This window comes from Alternaria ethzedia (genome assembly GCF_023757985.1).
Source record: "Alternaria ethzedia strain BMP 0044 chromosome Unknown scaffold_38, whole genome shotgun sequence".
Taxonomy (NCBI): domain Eukaryota; kingdom Fungi; phylum Ascomycota; class Dothideomycetes; order Pleosporales; family Pleosporaceae; genus Alternaria; species Alternaria ethzedia.
Window position 1 is genome coordinate 69,927 of NW_026056231.1, and position 27,294 is coordinate 97,220.

Genomic DNA, 27,294 nt, shown 5'->3' on the forward strand with positions numbered 1-27,294 from the left:
AAACAAGAGAATGAGTCCGTTGAACCTGCATTTTGCCATCTTCCACAACGTTAACCACACTCCTAAATATTCAACACTAACGGCGGTATCCTGGGACTGCGATGCCCAAAATTTGCAAGAAGCTATCCGTAACCTATCAACCAAAACCGAGAGAAAAATGGACAGTAATCCAGAAGCTCGGTAGCATGGGCGGAGGTCTGAACGGCGGCATAAGCAAAGTCCAATGTAGTAATCCAAAAGCTCGGGGTATGGTATTCATTGAAAAGCGCTTCAATAAAGACGCGTTCAAGAACGATGTACCGCGCAAAGAAATCCAGATTTTGCACCAGGTCCAGGACCACGAGAATATTACGAAGATGGTGGACCACTTTTTCGACAAGCACAAACCAGACGGAGCTGTGTATCTGGAGTATTGTACGGTGGGTAATCTGGCAGACGTCGCGCTCAATGTTGCTATGGGCGCCCACGTCAACGAACATAAGATATGGAGATGGTTCTTTGAACTGTCTTCTGCCCTTACGTACTGTCACCGTGGCCCGCAGCCAAATATGACCGATGACGAGATATTCCAGTCCGGTTGGAGTAAAATATATCATCGCGACATCAAGCCTGCGAACATCCTACTGACGATGCAAGGTGATACAGTTATAGCGAAGCTTGCCGACTTTGGATTAGCATTAACTGAAGACTATCTGTCGCTTGAGCGTAGTATAGAACGCGCTATAATGGAACCAGGGGGGACGCCTGGGTTCGACGCTCCAGAATTTCCACTCTTTAGCGGCGCTTCAGATGTCTGGCAACTGGGCTTGAGTATGGTCTGCGCATGTACCGGAATCGTAGGGCCCCTAAGCAAAGAGTTCCCTCATGGTCAAAGATGGGACAAAGAAAAACCGGCAGGCTCCAGCTATACCAGAGAACTCAGCAGCATACTGAAGAAGAGTCTAGAGGAAGACTTTCGAAAGCGGGTGCGCATATATCCCCTATTGATGAACATCAAAGCTGAGTATGGGGTGATCAAGCAACGGCTTCCTATCGACAAACGACTGCATAGAGTCTACGATCTAGCCGAAGAGCACGACAAAGGGAAGCCACCAGCGGGACATCGTAGACCAAAGCATCATTTCACAAAATGGGAGGGCCCGGCTCGTCCCGGGCATACAGGTGACCATGGTAACCCGATGCCGTTCTACGGAGCGGGATTCGATGAAGATGAGCTGGACCAGTTCAACTCCGGAATGGGATATGGTCCTTATATGCCCGGTAATTTCGACCCGAGGCGCATTAATGCATTCAACCAGGGTTTATGGTGAGTACAAAGGCGTGATGAGGTAGTTGGAACCATCGGAGATAGCCGCATCATGTATTTCAAGAGTTGTGCCAACCCCACGACTCTTCGAGTTGATTGATGGCGGCTGTGGGAGGAAAGCCATGCGATCGTTCACAGGCATACCATAGATCGCGAAGCTGTTCCTGATCCTCACGAAGCGTGAAGCGATCGCCGACTGCGAATGTTAGATATAGAAGCAATATGAATGTTACACGCGACTACTTCTCGTCATAGTCGCGTTATGGGATCGGAACAACTTACCTAATGCGATCGCGAAGCAGGCAACGAACTTGCAAGGAAACCACTTGGAGTTCGACTGGGCCACTCCGCATAGTGTGCGGACGTTGTCTTGCACGGTTCTATCCACAATAGCGCGTGATGCTTTGTGTGCTGGTCCAAGTTGTGGAATCGCCGGATCATGGACAATCAGCAGCATATGAGCTAAGAGGTTATACTGGGTGCCCATAACGTGGGTCTTTTGGTGGAAGCGAATGTCCGGGAAGTTTCTCCCGCTACCGTCTCGATCTTGCCGGAAATAGTACGGGTCGAAGCTGTCAGGCCTACACTGTGTCCAGGATCTGTTTTCATCCATCAGTTGGTTGTAGCGAGCAATGCTGTTTCTACCTTCCCCGAAGACGAAGTTGCTCACGTCGCCGAGGTGAGCAATCGTTCGTGTAGCCCAGATGGAGTCGTTAGCCGGCTCGAGTGAGCGATCGGCCGGGAAGATGTGTAATTTGAACGCGCGTTGCGTCATGAGTGAGATCCACAGTTCCTGACGGAAAGCAGCCCAGTAGATAGCCTGCCGCCGATCAGGTCCAGATGTTGCAGCGTATGACTGTTCAGCAGCGCGAATTATAGCTTGGGTGCCGAACAAATGGCCTTGGGGGTCGGAGCCGATAATCGAGATGTTCATCTCTTCCAACAGTCGCAGGATGACGGTCGCAGCAAGTAATGGCTCTTCTTTGATGGTGACGTTGTCATTCAGCGCTGGAATCAGCGTGTCAAAGCATCGCTGATAGTAGGCATCTGCGATGTAAGGGTCAAAATCGGTGGTTCGACTGAGCTGACGAGCAGATAGCGCAAGAATGGCATTCCTGAATGAGAGTGGTGGTCAGTCGATTGCCAACGCATATTCGCAGTAGACACACTACATACATCAGGGTACTATTCTGCTTGGCCATCTGGACGATGTGAACCCCAAAATGATCTCTGGTGTCGACCATGTCGAACTTGTGTTGGTCAGCCAAAGGACTTTCTCCAGATAAAGGCACTCACAAATAAGGCGACGTTCTCAATGTAGTGCTGCAGAAGCATTGCTTCTTGCTCATGCTCTAACGGCCATAGCACAGGCTCACCGGGAGGCTGTTGGTACACAAAGGTACTAGCTCCCTCTTCCTGATGTGGCTGGTATGTGCTTGTGTTGGCTCGGTGGCCATGTAATGTTGGAGGCGCAGGTGCTTGGTGCTGCACAGGAGATTCCGAGTTTAGTAACGACAGGACTGTGAGGTTTTCCGTAGGAGTGAACAGAGTTGAGTTTGGGGTCAAAGCAGTACCCGGCGCACTTCCAGGGGTACAACTGGGTGATGGCGCATGAACTGAAGGGCTGTCGAACGGAGAGTAGCCATCCTGTACATATTGAGAGCGAATTTCGCTCGATTCGTCCAAGAATTGGACTGCCAACTCGTGTCAGCGACTGATGCAACAGACTCGGGTAAGTGCTCACTTCGCGGAGGGTACGACACCCAAGGTTGTTCAATACTGAACGAATCTGAGATTGACGACCGCCGGAACCGTCTACCGCTTTCGTAGACGCATTCTTTCTTCGCCTGCGCACACCTTGCACATGCCGGCTGCTTGCCATCACCTATTGCAACGTCATCAGTATGCCGGCACCACTAGCTCAAGGCTCAAAGCTTACATCGATAATGACGCGTGCGGCATCGATTGCTACGAACGGTTAAGCGATGTCCAGGTCGTGCGCAAAGGATGCGAAGTCTCGTACCATGGCATTTGCGATAAAGCTTAACGTGGTCGTGGAATCGCGAAGGATGCGTGTGCGGGCTAATTTACGAAGCTGGGACACGCGCGATAACGATGCACAAAGGGATCCAGGACGAGGAATGCCCGCCGAGATGAGCAGAGTCGTGCCCAACCATGTTCCGCCGGTTACTAAGGACGGGCTTTGACGATCGCGTCCGCGGCTTCGGAAAATCCAGATAGCGTGTCACAGCGGCGACTAGCCCCGCTTCCTACCCCACATCTTGGCAGAGACGAAAGAGGTAAGTCTCCCCGGCACACTCGTCTGTCGTGTACAGATATGGCAGTGGCGATAGGTTTACACCACGTTTACGTTACCGGAATATTTTGGCAACAAGCTGGACACCTAGATATTGTCTCTCCCTGTGCAGACAATTCGAAGCCGATTGCTACTTCATCACATCCTTCATCATGCCCCATGCACTATCACCGGAGCAAGACGTGCCGAGCTTTGATGGCAAGAAACTCTTCGTGAACGACGGGTTGCTCCGACCAGGTCAAGTCGGAAAGTTGAAGGAGTCGTCTCCAGATATGCCCATGGAAGAGCTGCGTCGGCGCTACAACGAAGATGGATATGTCTTCCTCAAGGGGTTACTACCAAGGAACGACGTCCTTAAAGCCCGCGAAGAGTACTTCAAGTCGCTCGCACCGAGCGGCGTGTTGAAACCTGGAACCCAGCCAGTAGATGGCATATTCGATCCCGAGAAGGACGCGGCAGACTTTCCTGGTATTGGCGCTGGTGCTGCCCCTGGAAATGGAAAGCCGGGAGAAGCGACAGCGGAGAAGTTCGTTAGTCTGGCGCTCGAAGCGCACTATGCAGATTGGTACAAAGAGGCGTTTTGCAAGCACCCTGCGCTGAAAGATTTTATTGCCCGGATGACAAACTGGGGCGACAACACTCTAGGTGTCCGTAGAAGCTTATTGCGCAACAACACACCAGGAAACAAGGCCATCGGCGTACATTATGATCAGATCTTCCTCCGGCATGGCGAACCGACAAGTGTCACTGCCTGGGTACCCATGGGCGATGTAAGCTTGACTGGAGGAGGCTTGATTTACTTGGAGAAAGGTAAGTCCTCTACATCGTGATGAAAGATCGAGCAAGGTTGACGAGTCTGGTAGGTCATACGCTTGGCCGTGAAGTAGAGGAAGACTTCAACCGAAAGGCAGCGGAAAGTGGATTGAGCGACGAAGAAACGAAGAACGCTTTCAACCAGAACATGCTATCAACGGGGCTACTCGCTGACGGTCCACGAGAGTATTCTGACACCTTTGACAGGCGTTGGTTGGTGACGAACTACGAAGCGGGCGACATAGTCCTCCACAACCCGTTTGCGGTAGGTACCCTTGAGTTTGAGCTGATGTATATCTTGGCTAACAGTAGTCAGATACACGCATCCACATTGAATCACGATCCAGATAACGTGATTAGAGTTGGTACTGATCTGAGATTTGTCGATGGCAGCAAGCCATGGGACACTGTAAGTACAACGTAGACATCAATGTACATGTTGTTGACCAGCATAGCGATGGGACAAAGACTACGAGTTCAACGACGGTGTGTAAGCGGGTCAATCTTGGGTATATCTTTGGCCGCGATGGACAAGCGACTGGGATTGTAGTTGCGATATAGCGTAGTTCACGATCATCATTCCTCAGAAATTCAAGCCCATACACGTCTCCACCTGTCAATATGGTACTTTGCTCGCCATAGCTTTCCAAAACTTACATCGCCCGCCCCTTCCACCCTCCCATGCATTTGCATCGGTCAAACTGATTTGGTTGCTGACGCCCGGATCGCTATAAACGTAGTAGTAAAGGTCGTCTGTCGCTTGCACGAAAGAAGGGATGCCGCCTGTAGCGTTCATATTCAGTAGTACCGGCTGGTTTTCGTTCCACTTTGGCCAAGAAATGTCACTCGAACCATACCCAACCGCAGGCGGGATCGTCGAGTTTGCGACACCACCCTTCGCGTCTTCCAAGCTTATCACCGGCGAGTTCTTTGTGATGAAATTGCCCCAAATTCTACGGAAAGCATGCTTGAAGCTTTTGCCGGGCGTTGAAGTTCCGCTCCATAGCGCTTGCAGATCATAGCCATGATAACTTGGAGGCGCACTAAACTGATACTTCCAGCCCTCTGTAAAAGCTCCAGCAGCCCAGTAGCTGGGACAGACGAAGGCGTACTCTGCAAAAACATTCAAGAGACGTTGTTGATTTCCTGTCCCAAATTCACTCATGTTGAGTGCCGTGGGTAGACCAGTACCAGATGTAACAAAGCGCGTAGCATTGGGCTTCACGTCGAGGTCATCCCCAGGAAATGAGTATGTTTGTTCCAGTCGGGCTTTCTCAGATGTAGAGAAGTCGGGAAATGTCAGATCAATGTAGTCTCGGAAATCCTGCAGCGTGCGCGCGGTAGGAGGCGAAAGTGGCACGCCTTCGTTTGCCATGTTACCCGATAAGACACGCCTTCCCTTTAGCGACTTTGAAGTAAGGGTTGTGGACAGGCGGTCCTGAACAAATGTACCGTCTGTTACTGGCAAGAAAGCGAAGGTACCGAAAGGGCCAGCTTCCGAAACCCTGGCGCTGGCATTCTGGAGAACGATGGTATCCGCTGCGCGGAGGCAATCCATACTTTCCTTCGTTGTTGAGCAGCCGGACGCTTCAAGGAACGCCGCATAGGCTTCTGCGGGTTGTTCATCGTCATAATCGTGCTGATAGGGTACCCATGGACTCGCTGTGATAACATTACGGAAGAGGTCTTCTTTCTGCCGCCCACCGTAGGCTTGAGATTGATAGAGAACAGCGCCTGCTCCTGCACTCTCGCCTGCAATAGTGACCTTGCTAGGATCGCCCCCAAACTTGGCGATGTTAGCTTGTGCCCACTTCAATGCGAAGTTCATGTCAAGGAGCCCAGCGTTAAGCGCACCATGCTGCTTCACCTCTGGACTCGAGAGAAACCCGAAAGCGCCTAGGCGGTACTGAATTATGACGCTAATGAAGCCATTCTTGTTGGTGGCCATAAATTCGCTGGGGTCTAGCCCAGAGGCGCCGAATAGCCCGTAACCTCCACCATCTTGATACTGTTAGCGAAATCCCCTGCGTTTTGTGCATTGCTTGGAAAATGACTCACGAACCCAGAAGAAGACAGGCAGGTTCTTCGCGTGAGCCGGCGCGTATACGTTCAAGAACAAGCAATCCTCGTTTCCGATGGCGGAGGTGAAGCCGTAAGCCGCTGGGGTCTGTGAAGAGGCGCCAGTCTGCGGACAAGCTGGTGGATCACTCAAAGCTGATGCTATCGTTCTGTTCCGCACAGGGGCTTGAGGAGCCGCAAACCTGAGCTTTCCGAGTGGCGGCGCTGCATACCGAACACTGCCGCGCAAGGTCAACCTTTGGAGGATTGGGAAGATCTCAGACGGAAAAGTACCTTTTGAAGATATTGATGCTGGTATTGGCATCATGACTCCCCTCATAGACAGCGTAGCCCAGATCAACCTTGGGTGCTTTCACAGCCCGCGGTATCGGCTCAGCGCCAGATCCAGCGACAAAGAGCGCAAGCGCCAACAAGATCCCCTGACATCTCATTTTGACTGTTGTTTGTGCTCGGAAAAGTATGAGCGGTCGGGAAAGGTGTCACCGTCGCTAGAGGCTGATGTAGACCCTGGCACAGAGCCCAAGGTTGCACGCCGTTGAAAATTCTCGCTGCATGTCAGCATCTTGCAGATGCTCACGATAAGCGAAACTCTTCGTCGTGAGCATGGCTCAATGTGCGCGCGATCGATGCGTTGATTGGCATGCTCGTACGGATGTCCTCCGTTTCGGTACGCTTGCCGTCTCCCGCCTGCCGCAAGAGCCCCAGCCAGGGGGCATAGAGCTGCAGACCTCGGAGGTGCAGATTGTCGTCATTGGACTCGATTTCTAGACACTCTGTTCAGATCCTCATGATTCGCGACCCAGGGTCTGAAATGCCGAGGACGCGCATGTAACGTGTTGACATTGTATAGTGTTGGACATGCATGCTGGGAATTGTGGTGGCTGGTAGCCTCTAGGCTACCGGATCCGGCGCGTGGTGCGCTCAGCGATGACGTAGACGACGCGTCGGCGAACAATTGCCAGCTTGGGGAATATCGAGACTCCGAGACGTTTCGACAACGCGTTATTGAGCATGGAATCCGATGCGATTCTCTGCCTCACATGGATAGTATGGAGTCTATGGAGGGCGACGACACTGGATGGACTATTGCACCACATCAGCTACCCAGGTACCGTTCACCATCGCAGCGCGTCTCTTCAAATCAGTCTGTCGCGATAATCATTCTGCACCAACGGTCCATCGACACGAAAGACTGTCACAATGCATCACACGACTCGAGGATATGTTTACGCATACGTCTACCAGGAAAGGACGTGACAGAGGACTGTCAGGGAGCACGAGCCGAAGAGAGGTGATTACGGCTGCTGTTGAATTCAATAATGTCAGGACAGCGACCAAACCTTCCACAATCCACGACTACGCTATACACTTTGTGGCCTTGTAGGCTGCCGGAAATACCTGCGCCAACTCACGCACCAGACATCAAGTCACACAGAATACGCGTCGAGTCCATGTCTGGCTGTCGCAGTCAACTATTCATCAATCCAGTCCTCGTATATAAATCCTCGAGGTTCTGCCTTTAATTCCTACTCATCCATCATATCAAGCGCATCTAACATAACGATTACTAGTACTTTTCAGCTTCCAATTTATACACAAAGCAGTCGCAGCCAGCCCTAAACGTCTAAGCACCAAAAACCACACACATATCCGCCAAAACCCGCTCAACATCATGTTTCCAGGCGGCCGCTCGTACTACCCCTACCAAAACTCTCTTCAAGACGCAAACAACGGTGGCGGCTTTTACCCCGACCGCATGTATTCGCACCAGCCCGGAGCCCGTCGCGGCGAGACACGATACAATCAACTCCACGGCAGTGGCGACAGTGGTTGGAGTTATACCGGCGGTGGAAGGTATGGAAGGTTTGAGCCGTACGATAGGAGGGGCCCGCAGAGGCGGAGACGTTGATGGCAGGGGCAGGAAAGTGGTTAAGAGAGAGGAGAGACACCATCAAAGTCCGGGAATGAGGAAAATTGGATATCATGAGAATCAATGATGATCATTTTTGTTGTAAAAGTTTCAAGCGCTATCCGTACAATCACTGCGTTCAGTACAGCCTGAAGACTTCCGTAGTGTCCCTTCTCCGTATCAACCCTGTTTCGCAAAAGCCCAGATCTGCCGGAACTGAGGATACAATACTGGCACCGCGTTGGGTACAGCGTTATACTCGGCATATCTCTTGATCGTCTCCATCTCTTTTCTCTCGATTTGGCTCTCTTCGATTGGTAAGTCCATTGTACTGCCGTTGCTTGTAGTGATGCGAGCGAAATATTCCACGTGACCTGGCGGATAAGTAGATGTTGTGCCGTTAACGAGGGGCGTTTTTGCAACAACTGTAGGTGGTGGCGTTGGCGGCACCGCCTGGTAAGGTGATTGATAGGGCTGGTGCGAAGACGGCTGAGGATGAAGGGCGGGGGAGCTGGTTCTGCTAATACCGATGCTCAAGAAATGATTATCCGGAAGCTGCGAGGGCGCAACGCTTCCCAAAGCATACGAAGGCGTAGAGCTGGCTTCTCTAACAATGGGAGTAGGCTTAAGAGTCTCCTCACGACTAGCCGTTTCGCGATCTTCGGTCCCACTCATAACCTCGTCTTCGTCGGGAGCGGATGATTTTCTTGGGTTTCGTTTGGATTTCGATGGCTTCTTCGAAGTTGAGAGCGGCTGGTCGACTGGTGCCTTTATAGGATAGTTTGCCGTTGACGTCGCATCTGGTTTGTTGGTTTCGGAAGCGTTCAGGTTTGCGGCTGCAGAGCGTCGAGTGGCTCGACGCGTTACCATCTGAGGTGGATCTTCTGTCCTTGTGACGTTCTCATCTTCTTGCTGAACTGGCGCTTGATCTGATGTGTCGCTTCCTTGCTGCTCGGACTTCCTTGGGCGGCCGACTATCCCGCCGTGTTTACCCCGCTTACGGTCTCCAGACGTGGCAGTTGGCTCACTTCTTCTTTTGATGGACTTCCTAGAGTTAGGAGGTAGCTTGTCCAAGTTTGACGGTACTGGATCAGCCGCAGCTGCAAGAAGATACGCAGAGGCAGATCCCGAGCCAGATGCTACTTCCTCCCCCATCTCGGCCTCTTGCTCGTTTACGGCTGTAGGGGATGTAGCCAGATCAGTTGTGGATGGTACGACGATGTCAGAAGCTGGATTGACAGATGTGACATCTTCCACTCCATTCATCTCCTCAGCCTCATGGCTAGACACTGGAGGCGAAGGCGGCTGGACATCTGCCATCAGATTTTCATCTTCGGCTGGTGCAGTCTCGGTTTTTTCGCCGACCGTGTTTGGTACAGGTGATTCCTGTTTCTTCATATTTCTCAAGCCTGTACGGGGCTTGACTGCCTTCTTCGGCTTCTTAGCTTTTTTGGTCTCGGGCTCGACATCGTCCTTGGGTAGGTAGCGTCCATTTGGGCCGCGAACCTTACCCGCACCCGCATCTCGTACTTCCGACTCTGCCTGAAAATCCTCACTGGGTTTGGAGCTGATGTTGCGCGATACGGTACCGCCTATGGGACTTGATAGAAGAGCGCCACTCTTGTCGTTAGGTGAGGTCTGGCCAAGAGCTTCCTCGGTTTTAGGCAAGCCTGATGGGGGTGGCTCGGTCTGAGACATTGCATGACCATCCGATTTTGAGGCGAGATCTAGCGTTTTTTGTCAGCATAATGAAGGAAGCGGAAACGAAAGTGAGCCCTGAGATGTGGGGTGGAGTGAGGTAATCAAGTAAGGTTGGGTAAAACAGGCGGTGGTAACTTACGTGTCTCCTGCTGGTTGCTCTGTGAAGAAGCTGCAGAATTTTGAGACCGATGGGAAGGTACGGTCTGACTCTCAAAGCTCGGCTCTCCAGACGATTTGGAAGTAACGTTGGATGGAAGTGGTACAGGAGTCTGCTGTGTCGGACGTGGGTAAGTCTGCACGTATGGTTGGTACCGGCTAGGCTTGGTTGTACCAAACGGCACTTGGAGTTCTGGTCCTACGGAGGCTGTAATGGCAGAAGTCAGTATCTGCAGGCAGTATTGGGCGAGAGCTTACTTACCATCAGGTGCGACAAACCCGTGGGGCGGCTGCCCAGCTAGACAAGCTTTCTTCTGCAATCCGTCAATTGGGAACATGACTCCGGGAGCGGCTTCACCGCGCGCGTTATTTCGAACCATAGCTGATGACATCTCCTTGAAATGTAAGTCGAGGATTGGCCATTTGTCCTGGGTTTTGCCACTGAGAGACCGCACCCTACGGTAAGCCCTGTCCAATCTGCTGAATTCCTGTGCGGTACGCATCGGTTCTGTCAACGACGCGTTCCTGGGGGCGCTGAGGTATCTTTCCTGTATCCATGTAGCGAGCTCGACGTCATCCTGTGTTTCGCTATTGCACAGAACCTCGTGAATCTTCACTAGAGTTGGGATGTCGGCATAACCGAAGAATTCCTCAGGAAGTAGTGCTTCGGAAGCGACGTAATCAGCGGGAGTGTATGGCATGCTGTATGTGGGCGCCATGGTCGTAGTGTTGACGAAAGCTGTTTTGGTTTGGGTGGAAGATAGGAAACAGCGTTGGGTGTGTGGAGCCGAGCTATTGCGGACTTATCTGACCACGGCGACCGTGGAGTGAATACAGTTGGATAGATAAGGTGCGTGTGGTGTAAGTATTCAAGTCTTGCTATTGTCGCGCGACCCAAGTGAAGCCAGCGGTGAGGATTTTGACCGGGTAGCGGCCGGCGTCGGGCCCACGTGTGCGCCTGCGCAGTGCGAAAAGTACAAGTGGACGTCGTTGGATCGGACCCAGGCGACTACTATATGAGACTTGGTGGTAGTACTCGAGAATTTTGAGCAACTGGAGAGTTTAGAGCAAAAGGTGGGGAGCGAGTTGGTGACGGCGAGGGTGGAAGTCCGTGCCCAGTGGTGGTGTTCTAGAAATTCCGTAGCTTCGATGGAAACTTCAGAACGGCACAAAACCTGTCACGACCTTGTGAGCCAAAGAACTTGCCATTTATTGCCCGGCACAACACATCCAATACCAGGTGCAGTGTACTGTAAATGTGACTCTTCAGACATCTTCGTTGAGTGCAAAGAGATCTCGGAATGGTCCGCTGGTACCTGGCTAGTTCGAGCTTTCCGCCGCCGCGCTGAGTGCCCGCGAACCTGGAACTTCCAACATATAAGCAGCTGAGACCCTCAGAAGCGAGATCTCAGACGTCTATTATATGACTAGCCACTATCAACACACTGGATATTGGCCAGCCTGAAGTTCATTATCTGCATCTGTATCTAATCTCGGTTCTGAACACCCCCACACACGCGCGAGAGCTCCTCTCCCCAGCCCATCATATCTTCCCTACGCAGATTCGCCTCCGACCCATGTTCCCAGGCCAATCCCCGCGACGTGAGCATACTTCTTGCCATGCTGAAAAGTAGCGGCCAAGCGTGGTCATCTACATCGATACCGCGAGGCAACGCATCAAGTATCGATTCTCTGAGCGCGTCTTCGCTGACGGATAGCGGATCGTGATCATCGGCATGATTACGAATCTGATGGTAAAGATGGTTGCTTACATACCAGAGATCGCGAACGACGCGACGACAGCCCTCAAGTGTTAGGCGACTGTTTATCCCAATGATCTCGCCACCGAAGAACAGATACTGCTCCGGTGCGGCATGCGCTCTGTTGGCTACTCCATCTCTTCTACCACTTGCTGGCGCATCTCTGCCGCCGTGGTCTCGTAAAGCGCCGAATGGAACAAGTGACCAGCTTTCGGTCTCTTCCGCGTCCGTTGTTGACATGAAAAGCTTGTTTCTATCGAGTGGACATGTATTCGCGCCTTCTTGGAACCACTCTTGTATACATGGCTTCCCGAATATGTGCCCACAAGGACGCAGAAGAACCGGTTCGTGACCTTTTGTGTAACTATCCCAACAAATGTGGCAAGGATCTGCTGCGGAACATATTGCGACGGGTATCAAATCATTGAGATATGCCTCCCGCGTAAGAAGTGGTGTACTAACAGACATCTGAAACGCTTATGATCTTGATTTTGGGTTGGATAGTTCACTACGAGAAATGCACGTTAGGAGCCGGGCTAAGTCTCTTATACTGGTATGACGAACAAGCGTCCAAGAAGACAGAGAAACACCGGTGAGACGTTACAGATGACTACTACGGTTTGCTAGACTGATACCTAAGTATCGTGTTGGCTGAGACTTCGTCATATGAGACTTGGTCATATGCTACATCACTCCTGACGTAGCTATGTATTTGAGACCGCACAACAAGTTTGCGCGGGCCAGTAAGTCCGCATCCTTGCATCGTTCCGAAATCGGTATCAACATTGTGCTATATCCACTCTAACGTCATAACTTCCGTGGGACAACTACAACCTCTGAAGCTCGTCCTGGGGTTTTAGGGTCGTTGCCACAGTTTACCGCTTCATCGCTTTGCTGACGCGGTGGCACTCGTCTCGTGGCTCTGCGCGCCGCTTTCGAGACATATCGCAGCTATCAGAGTAGTCTGGTCGGTATCCTGCAAGGGCCTGTGTCTTTGTTGGCTTGTAGCATGCTCGTATGGTCTGAGTGAGCTTTGGCATGGGGCTTGTCTCAGCCCGCGATACGATCGAAGTGCGTAGCGGAACCGGCGCGTTATTCTTCTGCAGCTGTTCCTTAGTTACAAGGTGCCAAAATATCTTGGCAAAACGCGGACGAGCAGCTGGTGATGATGGCGACCCTATTTGTAGACTTAGACTCAAAGAGCGATTGCGCCACTGAGATTGCAGCGTTCTCAGGTCTTTCTCGATCTCTGGATGGTCACTTGATACTACCCAGGCCCCACGCTGGTCCGACAGCCGTATCTTGAAATTAGCGATTGGTGCTGCAACGGCAGTTGGTCCATACTTGGCTACAATGCTCCATGTGTCGTTCCGAAACCATTGCGCTATGTAAGACATGGGTACATCGCAGTACTCCTTACCTCCAGTCTCGCTGGCCGTCTTTCGATCTACCCATATCTTACGCATAAGAAGGTGAGTGCCTGGTCCCGACAAGTCTTGAGGGTTAATTACGGTGCCGAACATGAAGTGTTCCCAGCCATAACCCCACTCAGCTTCTGGACAGTCAGCTCGGATGTGCGGCTCCCGTGTGTTGCCTCGTCGCAATATTCCCACAGCGTGGGTAATCTCATGCACGAGTGTTGCAGCGAAAAGGAAATCGTGCCGAAACTGCGCACATCGCGACGCGGCTTCGTATTCACCAGTCGAATAAAAGTTACTCAACCAGTCCGCCATTTCGATCCTACAAGAAAATTTGCGCTGGAACGCCGGACAACATGAAGCGACATGGTGTGGACTTGCATTGTCCCGCAGTGAACGGGCGTATACTCGCTTCGCAGACGGTAGGAAGTGGAAGGAAACGCTGTGCCCAAGGCAATGCAAAGCCTCACGCACTCCGGCTAGATATTGACTGCGTTTCTCTTCGGACGCGTTGGCGAGCGGGTCTGAGAGGTAAGTCTTCTTTGCATCGTTAACTATGCCTATCAAGTCGCGTCCGTATAGAAGCGGTACAAAGAAAGCGAGGACGGTGTCATGGCTGAGAAAATGTGATGCCAACCGAAGCATCTGCCGCATAGGCCCGTTACTATCAAACCAACGCAATGTCGGATGGATCGAATTGCGCAAATCTCCAGGCAAAACACTTTCGTCTTCTAGAAGTTTGAACCTGTCGTTTTTATTGCATGCCGCGATCAATCCGATGATACCGGGGTTGGCTTCTGGGGCGACACGTTTCTGTCGCAGCGGCGTCTGTTCCGTCATCGTTTGCGGATATGGAAAGGGTGTTTGCGCACCTGTACTCGTCATAATCCAATGGAGTATACATATTGGGGGCATGACCATTGTGGAGAGCCAACCGCAACATAATGAGACAAAGCGGTGAGTCAAATGAACGACATGCCTGCCAGCTAAGAAGAAGGGTGGCCAGACTAGAACAATGCAGAAACAACACTTGGTTCCTAGAAGTTCGAGAGACATTGTGGTGAGCATGAGAAAGTCACCGTAAAAGAGACTTCATCACTGTGAACCAGTGAGGTAAACGGACGCATTGTGCAGCGATGCCCATCGATTCTTCGGAGAAAATTCGGACAGTGGCATATGGGTATGTCGAGAGATGAATGTGATAACGACCGCTCTACGTGCGCGCACATGTGCCTGAACCAGCCGGAAGCTATTCTTTTAAACGTATTGAAAGATTTGGCGCGCTTTATGTAGATGCGTGGACAATAATGCTGTCGTTCCGAGCTCATGTGGGTGGCTGGGGCGCCTTCATATCTTCGTAACATGTCCAGGGAAACGATCCAGTTGGTACAATGCTGCGAATAGCTTCGAGCTACTGCATGACTTGTGACAGACTATCGTTCTCGTCGTGAATGGAGTGCGTCATCGCAACGAGCTGCGGGTGGAGGTACCTAAGTAACAATCGAATTAATATCTCTTAGCGTCGTGCGCATACTAGGAACTTTAGAAGTAGCGAAGCCCGCCCTCAAAGAATGCAATAATTTTGAAGACTGATGAATGTTGTGATGTTATGATGATCACAGAGTGAAGTTTCGGACGAAAGGACGGCAGCGAGATCGGGACGCGTCGAAAGGCTTGGCGTCATGTGCTGGCGTGTCTTAGCGTGTTCAGACGCGTTTGCCCCGCTGTTTGCTCTTCGGGGACCGTTGGTCACATCCAGCACATTCAATCTCCTCATTCACCGTCACACGCACTAGCGACGAACAACTGGCCAATGCTTCAATGCTCTCAGTCACGCCATCCTGCAAACCCCGCCAACCCCGCCATCGCTAGTTCCCAAGCTGCATGCACCCGTGGGTAGCTCCTGCCTAACGCGTCAAATCAGCTTCTGCATACATCAATACATTACCGCAGCATCTCACTCATGAGCATAACCTAGCAATGGACTGGGACGACTTCCATCGACGCGCCAAGCGTGTTGTACCACAACAGGAGCTCAAAGCACGCCGGTGCTGGATTGGTGTGCTCGATCACCGCAAGTCTACGCGGGATGACTTCAAGGAAACCGATTTCTTATGGATGATAGGCCACAATGTAAGCTCTATAGCCTTTCCTGTTCCGAAATAACGATGTTTTGGCGGCGTCAATGTGCGCGGAATATACCTGGAATGCGCCGATGCAGTACCACGCCCATCCGCTGACCTGCTTCTAGAAAATTCCTATCAATAAGATTCAGGATACTTATGAGAAACGGCATGATCTTATCGGTGTTCGCATTAGTTATAAAGGCTGTGTCGTCGACCAAAGCGATATCGTCAAGTCATTCTTAGTGCCGGAAGACAGTGTCGTGGTCTTCAATGCCGTAGACCCGCTCAACGCAACGGTACAACATCAAACACAAGACCCTCCATCGCTCAGGGAAGAGCTCATTCAAGCCGAGATCCCGCGTCGGCACCAGGAGATTGAATCTGGTCACGATGCTAAACAAACAGCAAACAACCATGTCAACCCTGGAACAATGGGAAGAGAACCACTACGCTATGGTGCTGAGACAGCCTCCATTTCCTCTCATGGTGCATCAGGCCATTCGGCAACTCAACATAATCCCAGCTTTGCTTCGCCGTTGACATCGAGGCATACCAGTACTTTGAGTAGCCGCGCACCTGCACTCGACTCAGATAGGTATCCGCCGTGGTCTCAATCACGGTCTCCTGTTCAATATTCTGTGCCAAACCGATCTCATCAGCTACCACGGCGCTCTTCTAGTGAACTAAGCACACCGTCAATTCCAGGGGACAATTTCCGCCAGGCAATTCCTCGATCAACCGCTGCTTCAGTTACGGAGGGTGCAGCGCAAGCTGCTCATCGTGAACCTACTGATGCGCGTCCTGCGGCACCATCGATGTACCCAATGAACAATTGTTCCGCCGTCAAGGAGGAGAGACAGTCGCCAATTCCTTTGCAACATACGTCCCTTGCCCAAGATGGCCATGTGGAGCCGGAAAGCAGTTTTGACCCGGAAAAGATTTTCAACAGAGATGCCTCGCCGGAACAAGATGTCCAAGAAGAGTTGGGCTCCGTTGATCGATGCATTCGCTCAGTCATTGAGCTACGAGACCCTGACATCCTTGAGGCTGGCGTTTCCACATCGCTCAAAGTTCTCGCAAGCCTTAAAGACAAGTTTCTAAAATACTCAACATCTAATACGGACGCTGCGGCATGGGTACAAGCCATTGAGAAGCTCATTCCCCAAGCGCAGCGAAAGCGCACTGTGGTCGGCGTAGTGGGCAATACTGGAGCTGGGAAGAGCAGCGTCATCAACGCTATGCTTGACGAAGAGCGGCTCGTACCCACCAATTGCATGCGTGCTTGCACTGCGGTGGTTACCGAGATCTCGTGGAACAGCAGCACCGACCCAGGCTCTAAATACTGCGCCGAGATTGAGTTCATCAGCCAGGCGGACTGGGAGAAGGAACTCACAGTTCTTTTGCGTGAGTTCCTTTCCGAGAATGGTTCTCTCTCGCGCGAGGCGCAGGATCCCAATTCTGATGCCGGTGTTGCATGGGCAAAGTTCCATTCCGTCTACCCGTCGGTCGCCAAAGATGCTTTAGGTGACTGCACCATTCCTTCGCTCATGTCCAAGCGATCCGTTGTCGACGTACTTGGAACTACCAAAAAGATACGCACGGCTAGACCGCAGTCTTTCTATCGAGAGCTCCAACGCTACGTGGATAGTAAAGAGAAAGTCGCCAAGAAGGACAAGAACAAGGAGAAGGTCTCCAAGCCAGCTTTCCAAACTGAGTACTGGCCCTTGATCAAGGTCGTCAAAATCTATACGAAGAGTCATGCGCTCTCGACTGGTGCAGTCATTGTGGATTTGCCGGGTGTTCATGACAGCAACGCTGCGAGAGCTGCTGTTGCTCAGGGTTATATGAAGCAATGCACTGGCCTTTGGATCGTTGCTCCTATCAATCGAGCTGTGGACGACAAAGCCGCTAAAACCTTGCTTGGAGACTCTTTTAAACGGCAGCTCAAATACGACGGCGGCTTTTCCAGTGTTACATTCATCTGTTCTAAGACAGATGACATCTCTATCACTGAAGCAATCGACAGTCTCGGGCTCGAAGAGAATGTTGCAACGTTTGAAGAAGAACAGGAACGCCACGATGAGCAGATAAAGCAGATTCGGAGCAAGATTCAAGAGTTGAACGAATCGCGAGAGGTCTATAAGCTTGCGATGTCAAGCGCAAGTGAGGACATTGAGGTGTGGGAATCACTCCAGGAGCAACTGGACGACGGGAAATCTGTGTTCGCACCCCAAACCAAGACTCACAAACGCAAGAAGGCCGTCTCGAATAAGCAGGCACGCAAAAGGAAACAGCTTTTCGATGACGATACGGATGATGATTTTGAGGATTCCGATTCCGATGAGTCTAGGAGCGACGACGAAGTCACATTCCAGGGAGAAAGGAAGCGGCTATCCGAAACTGACATCAAAGAGAAACTAAAGGAGCTAAGGGAAACGAAGAAGAACGCTAGGCGAGAAGGGATAGCAATCAAGCACTCTATGGACGACTTGAAACCTCAAATTCGAGAACTGGAAGCACAGAAGGATGAAATCAAAGCTGAGATCAGCCGCATCTGTATTGCAGGCCGAAACCAGTACTCCAAATCGGCTATTCAGCAGGATTTCGCTGCCGGCATCAAGGAAATCGACCAGGAAAACGCGGCCGAAGAAGACGAAGACAACTTTAATCCCGACGAGGAGATGCGCGACTACAGCCAGGTTGCTAGGTCTCTGCCAGTCTTTTGCGTCAGCAGTCGCGCATACCAGAAGATGTGCGACCGAATGCAAAAAGACGACGAAGTGCCCGGATTCCTAACACCCGAAGAGACAGAAGTGCCCCAACTTCAGAACCATTGTAAGAAGCTTACTGAAGGCGGACGCATCCAAACTAGCCGCGCGTTCTTGACCAGCGTCTGCCAGATATTAACCACTTTCAACCTCTGGATGTCCAACCACGGGGCGGGTTCGAAGATGACGGACGAGGAAAAGCGCAAGCAGGCCAGCTACCTAGGGCGGCGGCTTACTCAGTTAACGAAAGGATTAGAGGCAGCCATTGGTGCTTGCATCAAAGAGATGCGATCTGAGATGAAGACTCAAATCTTCGACAAATGCCCAGAGCTCATCAACAAGGCCATTGAATCTGCACCAGCTACAGCACATGCTTGGGGTTACAAGGATCAAGGTGGCCTCGCGTGGGGATCCTACAAGGCTGTCGTTCGACGCGACGGCGTTTATCATTCTTCTGCGGCCGGCCACCGTGACTTCAACTCCGATCTTGTGGATCCCATCATCAAGCAACTAGCAACGGGTTGGGAGCGAGCCTTCCAGACGCGCCTTCCAAAAGCATTTGATGCGTATATCGGCAATTCAGGCACGCTTCTTCACAAGTTTCACGAAGCCATAGAAGAGCGTGCGAGGACCAGCGGCGTTGGCCTGGCGAATCTCTCAATCTTAAAGACACAGGTCTGCAACTACGAGCAGCTATTCAAGGATCTTGGGGTCACGCTCATCACTCAAATGAACGAACTCCAGCGGGAAGCGAACCGTGACTTCAGCCCTTGTATCGCAGGCATCATGCATGATGTATACGATGTGTGCACAGAAGAGCGTGGCGCTGGATCTTACAAGCGCATGAAACAACACATGGAAGATCATGTGGAGCGGGAGCGACACAGGATGTTCCATGAAGCCATCGCCACAGTCAACAAGCACCTTGACGACATGTGTAAAGCACTACAAGAGTCAATGGAAACCAAGGTTGATGAGATTTTCGTGCAGATGGACAGGGACTATACCCGAGTGCTTGGTGGCGCGGCCGGCTGTCAGCCCCTTAATCTGCAATCAAAAGAAGAGAGGGAGCTGAGGTCGGAAATCAGAGAGATCTTGGCAGACATCGATGCGCAATTTGAGCCCATCGCTCGTGGCGACATCTTAGCAGACAAAGATGCAGAAAACATTACAGCCGAGGGAGAAGAGCAGATGGACGTTGACGTGGAGGACGACCGCAGCATCGTTGACTCCGCACAGGACTCCGTCGAGGAGGACGTTGAGGAGGCAGTTCCGATGGAGACTGAATCATCTGTGTCCAAGAACGGTGGCGACCATGTCGACCGGCGTGCCCGAGTCGACGACGAGGTAGATGAGGAGATGTAGGTGTGCTCACGACACAGCATCATCTTAGCCGTCGATATCCGTATTGCTTCATGGTTCGCTGCTTTATACCCCAGGCGTTAGTCGATTTGTCAAGCGGGCGTTCAGAATAGTAGGGTTCCTCCCCCGAATCAGTTGATATGAAGGGCCTGATTAAGTTGACTCGCGAGCACATGCGAGAGGAACTGGTCTATTTCGGTGATAATACGAGAGGAACGGGCGATCTTTCTTGCAATTTCAGTCGGTACTTCTCCGGTGTACATGGTGTCTTTAGCCACTCAGTTCTGGGCCGGGTGGAGAAATGGATACTTGGTGTCAGTGCGTTACCAATGCAGTCTTCAAAACATCTCATGAACGTGCACTCGTGAAAGTGAACCCATCGGTAATGTATCAGCATCTCATACAAAGAAAAGTCGAACACTCTGGAGCCTACATCAAGATGGGGAAACGCAAAGTAAATGATCTAATGTCAATGTAGGCTCTAGCGTGTTCACTTTTCCCCAGAAGAAGGTGTCAGAGTCAACAAGTCTTTTGTTCAAGCGCTCCTGAGCGTCTATTGTCCTTAACCAAACTCCGTAAACGCCGCGTCGTTATGCCATGCCCGATACCAATGTATTGCCACGTCTAATCGTCCCATTCCTCGTCCAGGTTGTCTATTAACCTATCCTCATCTTCATTCCTTCGTCCCCTCCGTCCGCTATCCTGGCCGAGCGAGACGCGACTGTAGCCCCGGCGGGAAGGCATGAAGCGCGCACACGACGAAGTAAGAATGATGAACATGTCCTTCACGATGTCAGCAACACCAACAAGACATTCGAACGTCTGTCATCACCACCGGGCGCTACTACTACTCCTTCTACGACAACAGCGGAGTAGACTTACAGAGAAGAAGCGCCAGATGCCTGCCCACATGGCGTAGTTGGGCAGCTGTCTCCATCCGCGCTGGTGCATGACGGTGCGTTGGTAGACGCAGCCACCAGCAAAGTATACGGCTACAGCGATCATAACGATGACACCAAAGACGCCTCCGGGGCCTAGAGCTTGGGTATCATGGTGTACGCCGCCGCATGCGAAGGGCGAGCGGCCTTCGAAGAAGTATGAGCAATCGTCTACTGCCGCGACGAAGGACACACTTGTTTTCGCGAGCGGGTCGTTGTCGCAAAGCAGAGAGATGATGGTAGTCTTGCGGCGCTCAGTCTTCTTTGAGCCTTTCTTTTTGTCTCCGTCATCCTTGTCATCGTCATCGTCGCCATCAATGATCTCGCGGGTGTCAAGAGAGGTGGGCTCGAGCGCGCGCTTGGATTTCGAGGACAGATCTGGGCAGAGCGAACCTCCGGTGTAGTTTAGAATGAGCTTGCGACCGCGGAAGATGGGTTCTGAGTTCTCGAGACTGGAAATCGCAAGGTGTCAGCATTGCGCCTCAATGGGTTGTTCTGCCTGGTTGTGAACGAGCACCTTGAACCCCTCCTTCTATTCCCACTTCATAGGATGTGAGACTCACCCAATAGCCCATTGCTTGTCTCCTCTCTCGTAGAATGCGCTGACGTTCTTCCAAAGGCCCTTGTCTAGATCTTGCACCTTGTCCAGCTCCTCCACTACAGGTCCACAGAAGTTGATTGTGAAGTTGGCATTGTAGTCGTAGCCCTTGGCATGCCAGCTGCCTTCTTCGCCCTCCTTCTTGCTACTCTTCTTGCCATCCGACTCTGATGGTGGCTGGCGGCGCATAGGGTTCAGGTCGAAGAAGCGCTCGGACGTGGGTGAGATGACGGTACATGGCTTGAGCTGTTTGTCCGAAGCCGCCGCTGCGAATGGGCCCGACGCTGCCAGAAGCAGGAGCGAGTAGAGTAGGGATATCATCGCGTAGTTGATCAGCGCACTACGCACTATGAGGGTCGAGGCGTGGTGACGGTGAAGGTGGAGCTGATACGATTGTCCATCTTCGCAACACGTTGACTTCCGGCGCCGCGCCTTCCATGTCGAGTGCCTTGCAGCGGCAGTAACGACGGGCGGTAGCGCCCAAAGCAGTTAGCGCGGCCAAGATGGCGTGTGCGCGTCATTACGGCTGCAATGGAATCCGAGATCCCTTTCATCGTCTGATGCGCCCAGCCTCGTTCATTGCTATATAGGACACTGCACCCGTGGCTGTCTTTGGTTCAGGCGGCGCGACACTCACCCTCGGCGAAGACAACAACTGCGACAAGGAACCTTTGTTGTGACGACGCGACCGGACCCCTATTCCTCGAGCTTCCTCATTCGGCGGATCCAGCCGGAACGGAAAGAGCTGGAGAACGCGACAATTCGACATTGAAAACATGTCGAAAGCGAAGACTGACAAGGCGACTAAGTCGCTGGCTGAAGAGCCTCATGGCTATGAGTTTCTAGGACCGTAAGTCCATCCACGACTTTTGCGCGCCCTGACGATCACAACGCTAACCTCGTTCCAGCCCCGGAGCTTTCATCATCTCTTTCGGTCTTCCAGTTTTGGTGTACGTCTTCACGTTTCTGTGCAATGACATCTCTGGATGTCCGGCGCCTATCCTTCTCCACCCCTACAGCTTCACTCTCGAGCAGCTGAAGAAGGAGGTAGGATGGACTGGCTTCTCGGGTCTACTCAACACCCAGGCTTTCCTTGGTACCCTGGCCTACTATTTCCTGAGTCTGTTCCTCTACCGATTCCTTCCTGGCCAGGAAGTTGAGGGTACCGAGCTCAGGAGCGGCGGAAGGCTCAAGTACAGGTTCAATGCCTGGAACTCAGCCCTCTTCATCATGACTCTTCTCGCTGCCGGTACCATCTCTCAGGGTGCCGAGTTCCCCGTCTGGACCTTTATCACCGACAACTACGTCGGCATCCTGACGAGCAACATTCTCATCTCCTACTTCCTGGCCACTTACTGCTACGTCGCTTCTTTCAGTGTCAAGCACCCCAAGGACCCGTCTATGCGTGAGCTTGCTGCCGGTGGCCGTACCGGAAACATGCTTTACGACTGGTTTATCGGACGTGAGCTGAACCCCCGTGTCAACATGCCCATCTTCGGAGAAGTTGACATCAAGGCATGGTGTGAGCTTCGCCCCGGAATGCTAGGATGGATCATCCTCGACTTGGCCTTCATCATGCAGCAATACCGCAACTTCGGCCGCGTCACTGACAGCATCCTCCTCGTCACCATCGCCCACACCGTGTACACATTCGACGCGCTGTTCATGGAGCCCGCTATCCTTACCACAATCGACATTATCGCCGACGGATTTGGTATGATGCTTTCCTTCGGTGACCTCGTCTGGGTGCCCTTCACATACTCCATCCAAACCCGCTACCTCTCCAACTACCCCGTTGATCTCGGTCCCGTTGGTATCGCTGGCGTGTTGGCTGTCCAGGGTATCGGATACTACATCTTCCGCTCTGTAAACAACGAGAAGAACCGTTTCAGGACCGACCCCAACGACCCGCGTGTCAAGCACCTCAAGTGCATCGAGACAGCCGCAGGTTCCAAGCTTTTGATCAGTGGCTGGTGGGGTATGGCGCGTCACATCAACTACCTTGGCGACTGGTTCATGAGCTGGAGCTACGTTCTACCTACTGCCATGTCTGGTTACCTCATCAAAAACGCGGCTCAGTCTCCCATCACAGCAGCTCAAACCGATGCCTACTTCTACCAGAACAGCTACGGAAAGTACGCCGTCCCTGGTGAGGCCAAGGGCTGGGGTATGATCTTCACCTACTTCTTCATGGTCTACTTTGCTATCCTGCTCATCCACCGTGAGCGTCGTGATGAAGAGAAGTGCCGCAGGAAGTACGGCAAAGATTGGGACCGCTACGTCGAGCTTGTCCCTTACAGGATCGTACCTGGCATCTACTAGAAGGTCTCTTCCAAGACTTCTGATTGGATGTCAGGATCAGGGTGTGACGCTACCGCTTCGTGCGGTTGAAGACGTGCACTGTTTATGTTATTGTTTGTATTTATATCTGGAGGCTTAGGGTGGAATGCTACCGCAAGTTCGGTTGAAGACATACATCCATGTATCATTATTGGGGAGAAAGATGGAATGCTACCGCACGGCCGGTCAAAGACATACATCATGGAGAGCGCGACGGAAGTAGGAAAACGGCTGCAACGCTATCGTGAAGACGATTGAAGACGTGCGCCGAAAATGTAGGGACAGGTAGATGGACATGTAGCGCTATCGCTCTCGAGCGATCGAAGACGAACATGCCAAATTACAATAATGTTTATTCACATGACGCAAGCCGACCATGCAATGGAAGGTGTGTTGTAAGAAGTTGAGAATACATTGATACTAATAACTAAAGTCGTGCTGTCCAGCAGCGTATAAAGCAGGTCATTCCTTCATCATCCCACGTCATTCCCGTCATAAACCGTAGTTAGAAAGGACAGAAATCGTAACATCATCGAGAGCATGAGCAAACCATAATCATGATCGTAAATGTGATCACCTAACAGCCGCACCCTTCCGATACGTCTTTGTTTTCTCATCCCATCCATCATCCCCCGCTCTCCTACTCCCCCGATGACTCCTCCTCTCGCTCCCAGCATAATCGCTTTTACTCCTCTGATCGGCATACTTCCTCCCACCGTAGCCACCCAGCACCAATCCGGCTGCTGTGCCTAAGCCAGGGAAGATCACATCCCCGATGATCGTGCCTGCGCCTGCGCCGAGGAACGTATCTCTGTTCTTGTGCTTGTCCTCGTGTGCCTTGTCAAACGAGTGTGACTTGCGCGGTTTGTGTCTGCGTTCGTTGCGCGAGCGGTCGCGATCGCGAGAGGTGGAACGGTCGCGGGTGGAGTGGCTATGATGGCGGTGGTGTCTGTTGCTGTTGCTGTGCCGGGGTGGAGAGTAGTCGTCCGAGTCGGACACGGAGCCTAGACTTGTGCTGCGGTCGGAGTCTTGGTCTGCGAAACGGACGCGCGCGGGCTGCGAGTGGCTTCTGTAGGGTTGTAGAGGGGCACCGAAGTAGCCGTTGTTTCGGGGCATCGGCTGTTGGGGTGGGTAGTAGCCGCCTGCTGGTGGTGTTTGTGGGTATGGCGCTGTCATGGCGTGGGCGTTCTTCTTCTCTGGGTAGTACTGGCGTTGCTGTTGTTGAGGAGGATAGCCATGAGGTTGTTGCGGAGGCGGCTGAGGATATGCTGAGTATGATGGAGGTGGCGTGTTCGCATATGGAGGATTGCTAACGTGTGGCCGTGGAGGTTGCGCAGGTGGTTGTTGGTATTGTGGCGGCTTTGGTGGCTGCGGTGGATATGGGTTTGGCGGGTGGCTACCTGGCAGTTCATGCGCAGCCGCTGTACCTAGATAATACTCTTGCGCTGCCATGTCTTTTAATCTCTCGGAGTATTTGCTGATGATGTTATTGGTTTGGAGGAAGAAGGTATGACTGGAGATAAATGTAGGTACGATGTAGATGAAGATGCAAAATACGAAAGACAACACGATCACAAGGCCTTGGCTAAATAAATACCAAGAGCGCGTGCAACTGTCACCAGTCCGTAGAAAGTACGACGTTGATACGTCATTCGATCAACGGATCTGCTTCGGGAACGCTTAGCATGCAGCTCGGCCTATCCGGGGAGCTCGGCAAGCTTGTCAGCACGAGGCTCACATAAGGTTGATCTATGGCGAAGTCCGGAGGGAACTTCCGGCACTTTCTTTGCGCGACGGAAAGCTGACGTGATGAAAGAAGAACAAAGAACCGTTGACTCAGAAAAGGTCATGCGTACGTTATTAAAAAGTGGTACTTGCCCGCGGGCTGTTGGGGTATCGATCATAAAAATGTGTCTATGTTGTGTTCAATGCAACGCCACAACTAGACCAAACGCCAAGAAGGAAAGGGAGGGTCCCGCTCCAATGAGCGTTCTCATTATCCCTGGCTGCGCAACACAAGGCGCTGGGCAGATTCCTTAGGATTTCGTCGCCACTCCTGTGGTCACGAGTGGAATGTTCTGCGCTTCTTCGTCGTCTCGCTGGTCTCCATAATCCCTACGCATGGGCACACCTTCGACTTTCTTGACGTTTTTGCCCTCGTGCCACATCATGATGCCTGCAGCACCCGCCACTCCGCATCCCAGAGCCACGAACAGACCAGTAGCCCAGGAAGGCCGGTCGATGCGATTATAGTGCCACATGTAGAAGCATAGAACCACCTGGAAGAAAGTATTCCATACATTCATCCATATGACGAAATCCATCTTCCAGCTCTTAGTGGGTGGGGCGCGAATCGCCGTGGGCGGTGGGTCGGGGATCATCTGGACGGGAATTGGTACAGCTGGATCTTCGGGATCGACGACGGTTGCGCCTGCTTTGTCAGGCAGCCGATCTGAACCTGGAAGCCGAAACCATCCCCGATGTATGCCAGCAAGACGTCTGATGCCCGTCTCCGTGCGGGCTGATCCTCCGATTCTCCAACAAGCCCAGTAGTATAGATCGCGGAACCTCCAAGGCGCGAGACCAAACCCTGTGACGCAGAAAAGGGCGTTGAGGATTTGCGAATCGTACTCGACCCACTTCCGGCGCGGGGAATTGATGTCGTCACAGGTAGGTGTACACATGGCGGGTGCGGCGTTACAGAGTAGGAGGAAGAGCATACCGCCCCAGGCGACGACGTTCAGGCCGTAGAGCGTGATGAGAAAGCCGGCGGGTGTGAGGAACCACTTCCAAAAGCCTTTAAGCCCGATCATGAACGATTTCTTCCACGGCAACTTGGGAGGTGGTACGTAGCCGTTGACATACTGCGCCATGATTAGCATGTTTGTCTGGATGGTGGAGGAGAAGACGTACCCGTCCTGATGATGTCCGTTTTGGCTGCTGCGGCCTATCGTCGTCAAAGTGCTCTGTCGCGGATCCGGAGCCGTGCTTTGATTGTCTGCCGGTATTGGGCCGCTCGTCGTAGCCATCGTATCCCGCAACTTGTCTTGTATCCTCTTCAGCTAGAGCAGGAAAGGCTTCGGTGTTCAATGCATTGCTCGACGAGACCTTGCGTTGACCACCGAAAGACGGACGCTCAGATTGATCTATCGGTGATGCTGCGTTGGTGGAAGCTCGCGACCGCTGCTCGCCCTGGCTTGTTCGTGAACCTGCTCTCTTCCGTTGCGAGTCTTCGTTCCATCCGTCAGAACCAAATGAGCCCTTTCTGATGTCCGTTATCGAAGGTGCTTTGGCGGCAGTCGTCCCTGCGGCAGCCCACATGCCGGGCGGCGGGTTCACGTCCATCAATTTACCAGTCGCGGTACGGATCTTGTTGGAGACGATGGAGGCATTGGTGGAGGTTCGTTCGCGCGTCTTGGTAGAGGGCGACTCTGCGGTAGGGTTGCGAATACCCTCGGGCTGAGGAAACGGCACTGGCGTTGGTACGTTGCTATTCGGGGAAGCCATGGCTGGCGAGAGTGAAGTGCACGCTCGCGCTTGTTTTGTAGGAGATTCGCCCCGTTGAAGCGCGTGTGCGGTTCGACGTGTCAGCCAAGTTGTTGATCGCTGGTACGATTGGCAATGTCACAGTGCCTTGGCGAGATCCCTGCTTTCCGGTTGCTATCACTTGGGCCGGTATAGGGGTGCTTGTATGAAACCGGCT

At 52.3% G+C, this 27,294-nt stretch overlaps 10 protein-coding genes across 10 annotated transcripts; 4 read left to right on the forward strand and 6 right to left on the reverse strand.

Moving 5' to 3' along the window:
• Positions 1-101: 101 nt before the first annotated feature.
• On the forward strand, positions 102-1,310 carry J4E87_009701 (uncharacterized protein; the record flags this gene model as incomplete). The annotated part of the gene is made up of 1 exon (XM_049381275.1): positions 102-1,310. One exon carries the CDS (start codon positions 102-104, stop codon positions 1,308-1,310), a length of 1,209 nt encoding a protein of 402 aa, XP_049228942.1.
• A 55-nt stretch (positions 1,311-1,365) lies between these two features.
• Positions 1,366-3,337, reverse strand: J4E87_009702 (uncharacterized protein; the record flags this gene model as incomplete). Its single annotated transcript, XM_049381276.1, has 7 exons — positions 1,366-1,502; positions 1,589-2,421; positions 2,483-2,556; positions 2,603-3,000; positions 3,051-3,191; positions 3,246-3,274; positions 3,330-3,337. 7 exons carry the CDS (start codon positions 3,335-3,337, stop codon positions 1,366-1,368), a joined length of 1,620 nt encoding a protein of 539 aa, XP_049228943.1.
• Positions 3,338-3,775: 438 nt separating this feature from the next.
• Positions 3,776-4,930, forward strand: J4E87_009703 (uncharacterized protein; the record flags this gene model as incomplete). Its single annotated transcript, XM_049381277.1, has 4 exons — positions 3,776-4,433; positions 4,487-4,701; positions 4,753-4,845; positions 4,892-4,930. The coding sequence occupies 4 exons, from the start codon at positions 3,776-3,778 to the stop codon at positions 4,928-4,930; spliced, it is 1,005 nt and encodes a 334-aa protein (XP_049228944.1).
• A 122-nt stretch (positions 4,931-5,052) lies between these two features.
• J4E87_009704 (uncharacterized protein) lies at positions 5,053-6,946 on the reverse strand (the record flags this gene model as incomplete). The annotated part of the gene is made up of 3 exons (XM_049381278.1): positions 5,053-6,437; positions 6,495-6,733; positions 6,789-6,946. The coding sequence occupies 3 exons, from the start codon at positions 6,944-6,946 to the stop codon at positions 5,053-5,055; spliced, it is 1,782 nt and encodes a 593-aa protein (XP_049228945.1).
• A 1,658-nt stretch (positions 6,947-8,604) lies between these two features.
• J4E87_009705 (uncharacterized protein) lies at positions 8,605-10,982 on the reverse strand (the record flags this gene model as incomplete). The annotated part of the gene is made up of 3 exons (XM_049381279.1): positions 8,605-10,151; positions 10,265-10,489; positions 10,544-10,982. The coding sequence occupies 3 exons, from the start codon at positions 10,980-10,982 to the stop codon at positions 8,605-8,607; spliced, it is 2,211 nt and encodes a 736-aa protein (XP_049228946.1).
• Positions 10,983-16,400: 5,418 nt separating this feature from the next.
• J4E87_009706 (uncharacterized protein) lies at positions 16,401-19,718 on the forward strand (the record flags this gene model as incomplete). The annotated part of the gene is made up of 1 exon (XM_049381280.1): positions 16,401-19,718. The coding sequence occupies one exon, from the start codon at positions 16,401-16,403 to the stop codon at positions 19,716-19,718; it is 3,318 nt and encodes a 1,105-aa protein (XP_049228947.1).
• Positions 19,719-20,339: 621 nt separating this feature from the next.
• On the reverse strand, positions 20,340-21,572 carry J4E87_009707 (uncharacterized protein; the record flags this gene model as incomplete). Its single annotated transcript, XM_049381281.1, has 3 exons — positions 20,340-20,498; positions 20,598-21,105; positions 21,217-21,572. The coding sequence occupies 3 exons, from the start codon at positions 21,570-21,572 to the stop codon at positions 20,340-20,342; spliced, it is 1,023 nt and encodes a 340-aa protein (XP_049228948.1).
• Positions 21,573-22,027: 455 nt separating this feature from the next.
• J4E87_009708 (Delta(14)-sterol reductase) lies at positions 22,028-23,573 on the forward strand (the record flags this gene model as incomplete). Its single annotated transcript, XM_049381282.1, has 2 exons — positions 22,028-22,101; positions 22,160-23,573. The coding sequence occupies 2 exons, from the start codon at positions 22,028-22,030 to the stop codon at positions 23,571-23,573; spliced, it is 1,488 nt and encodes a 495-aa protein (XP_049228949.1).
• Positions 23,574-24,164: 591 nt separating this feature from the next.
• J4E87_009709 (uncharacterized protein) lies at positions 24,165-25,043 on the reverse strand (the record flags this gene model as incomplete). The annotated part of the gene is made up of 1 exon (XM_049381283.1): positions 24,165-25,043. One exon carries the CDS (start codon positions 25,041-25,043, stop codon positions 24,165-24,167), a length of 879 nt encoding a protein of 292 aa, XP_049228950.1.
• A 584-nt stretch (positions 25,044-25,627) lies between these two features.
• Positions 25,628-27,098, reverse strand: J4E87_009710 (uncharacterized protein; the record flags this gene model as incomplete). The annotated part of the gene is made up of 2 exons (XM_049381284.1): positions 25,628-26,455; positions 26,505-27,098. 2 exons carry the CDS (start codon positions 27,096-27,098, stop codon positions 25,628-25,630), a joined length of 1,422 nt encoding a protein of 473 aa, XP_049228951.1.
• Between the last annotated feature and the right edge of the window lie 196 nt (positions 27,099-27,294).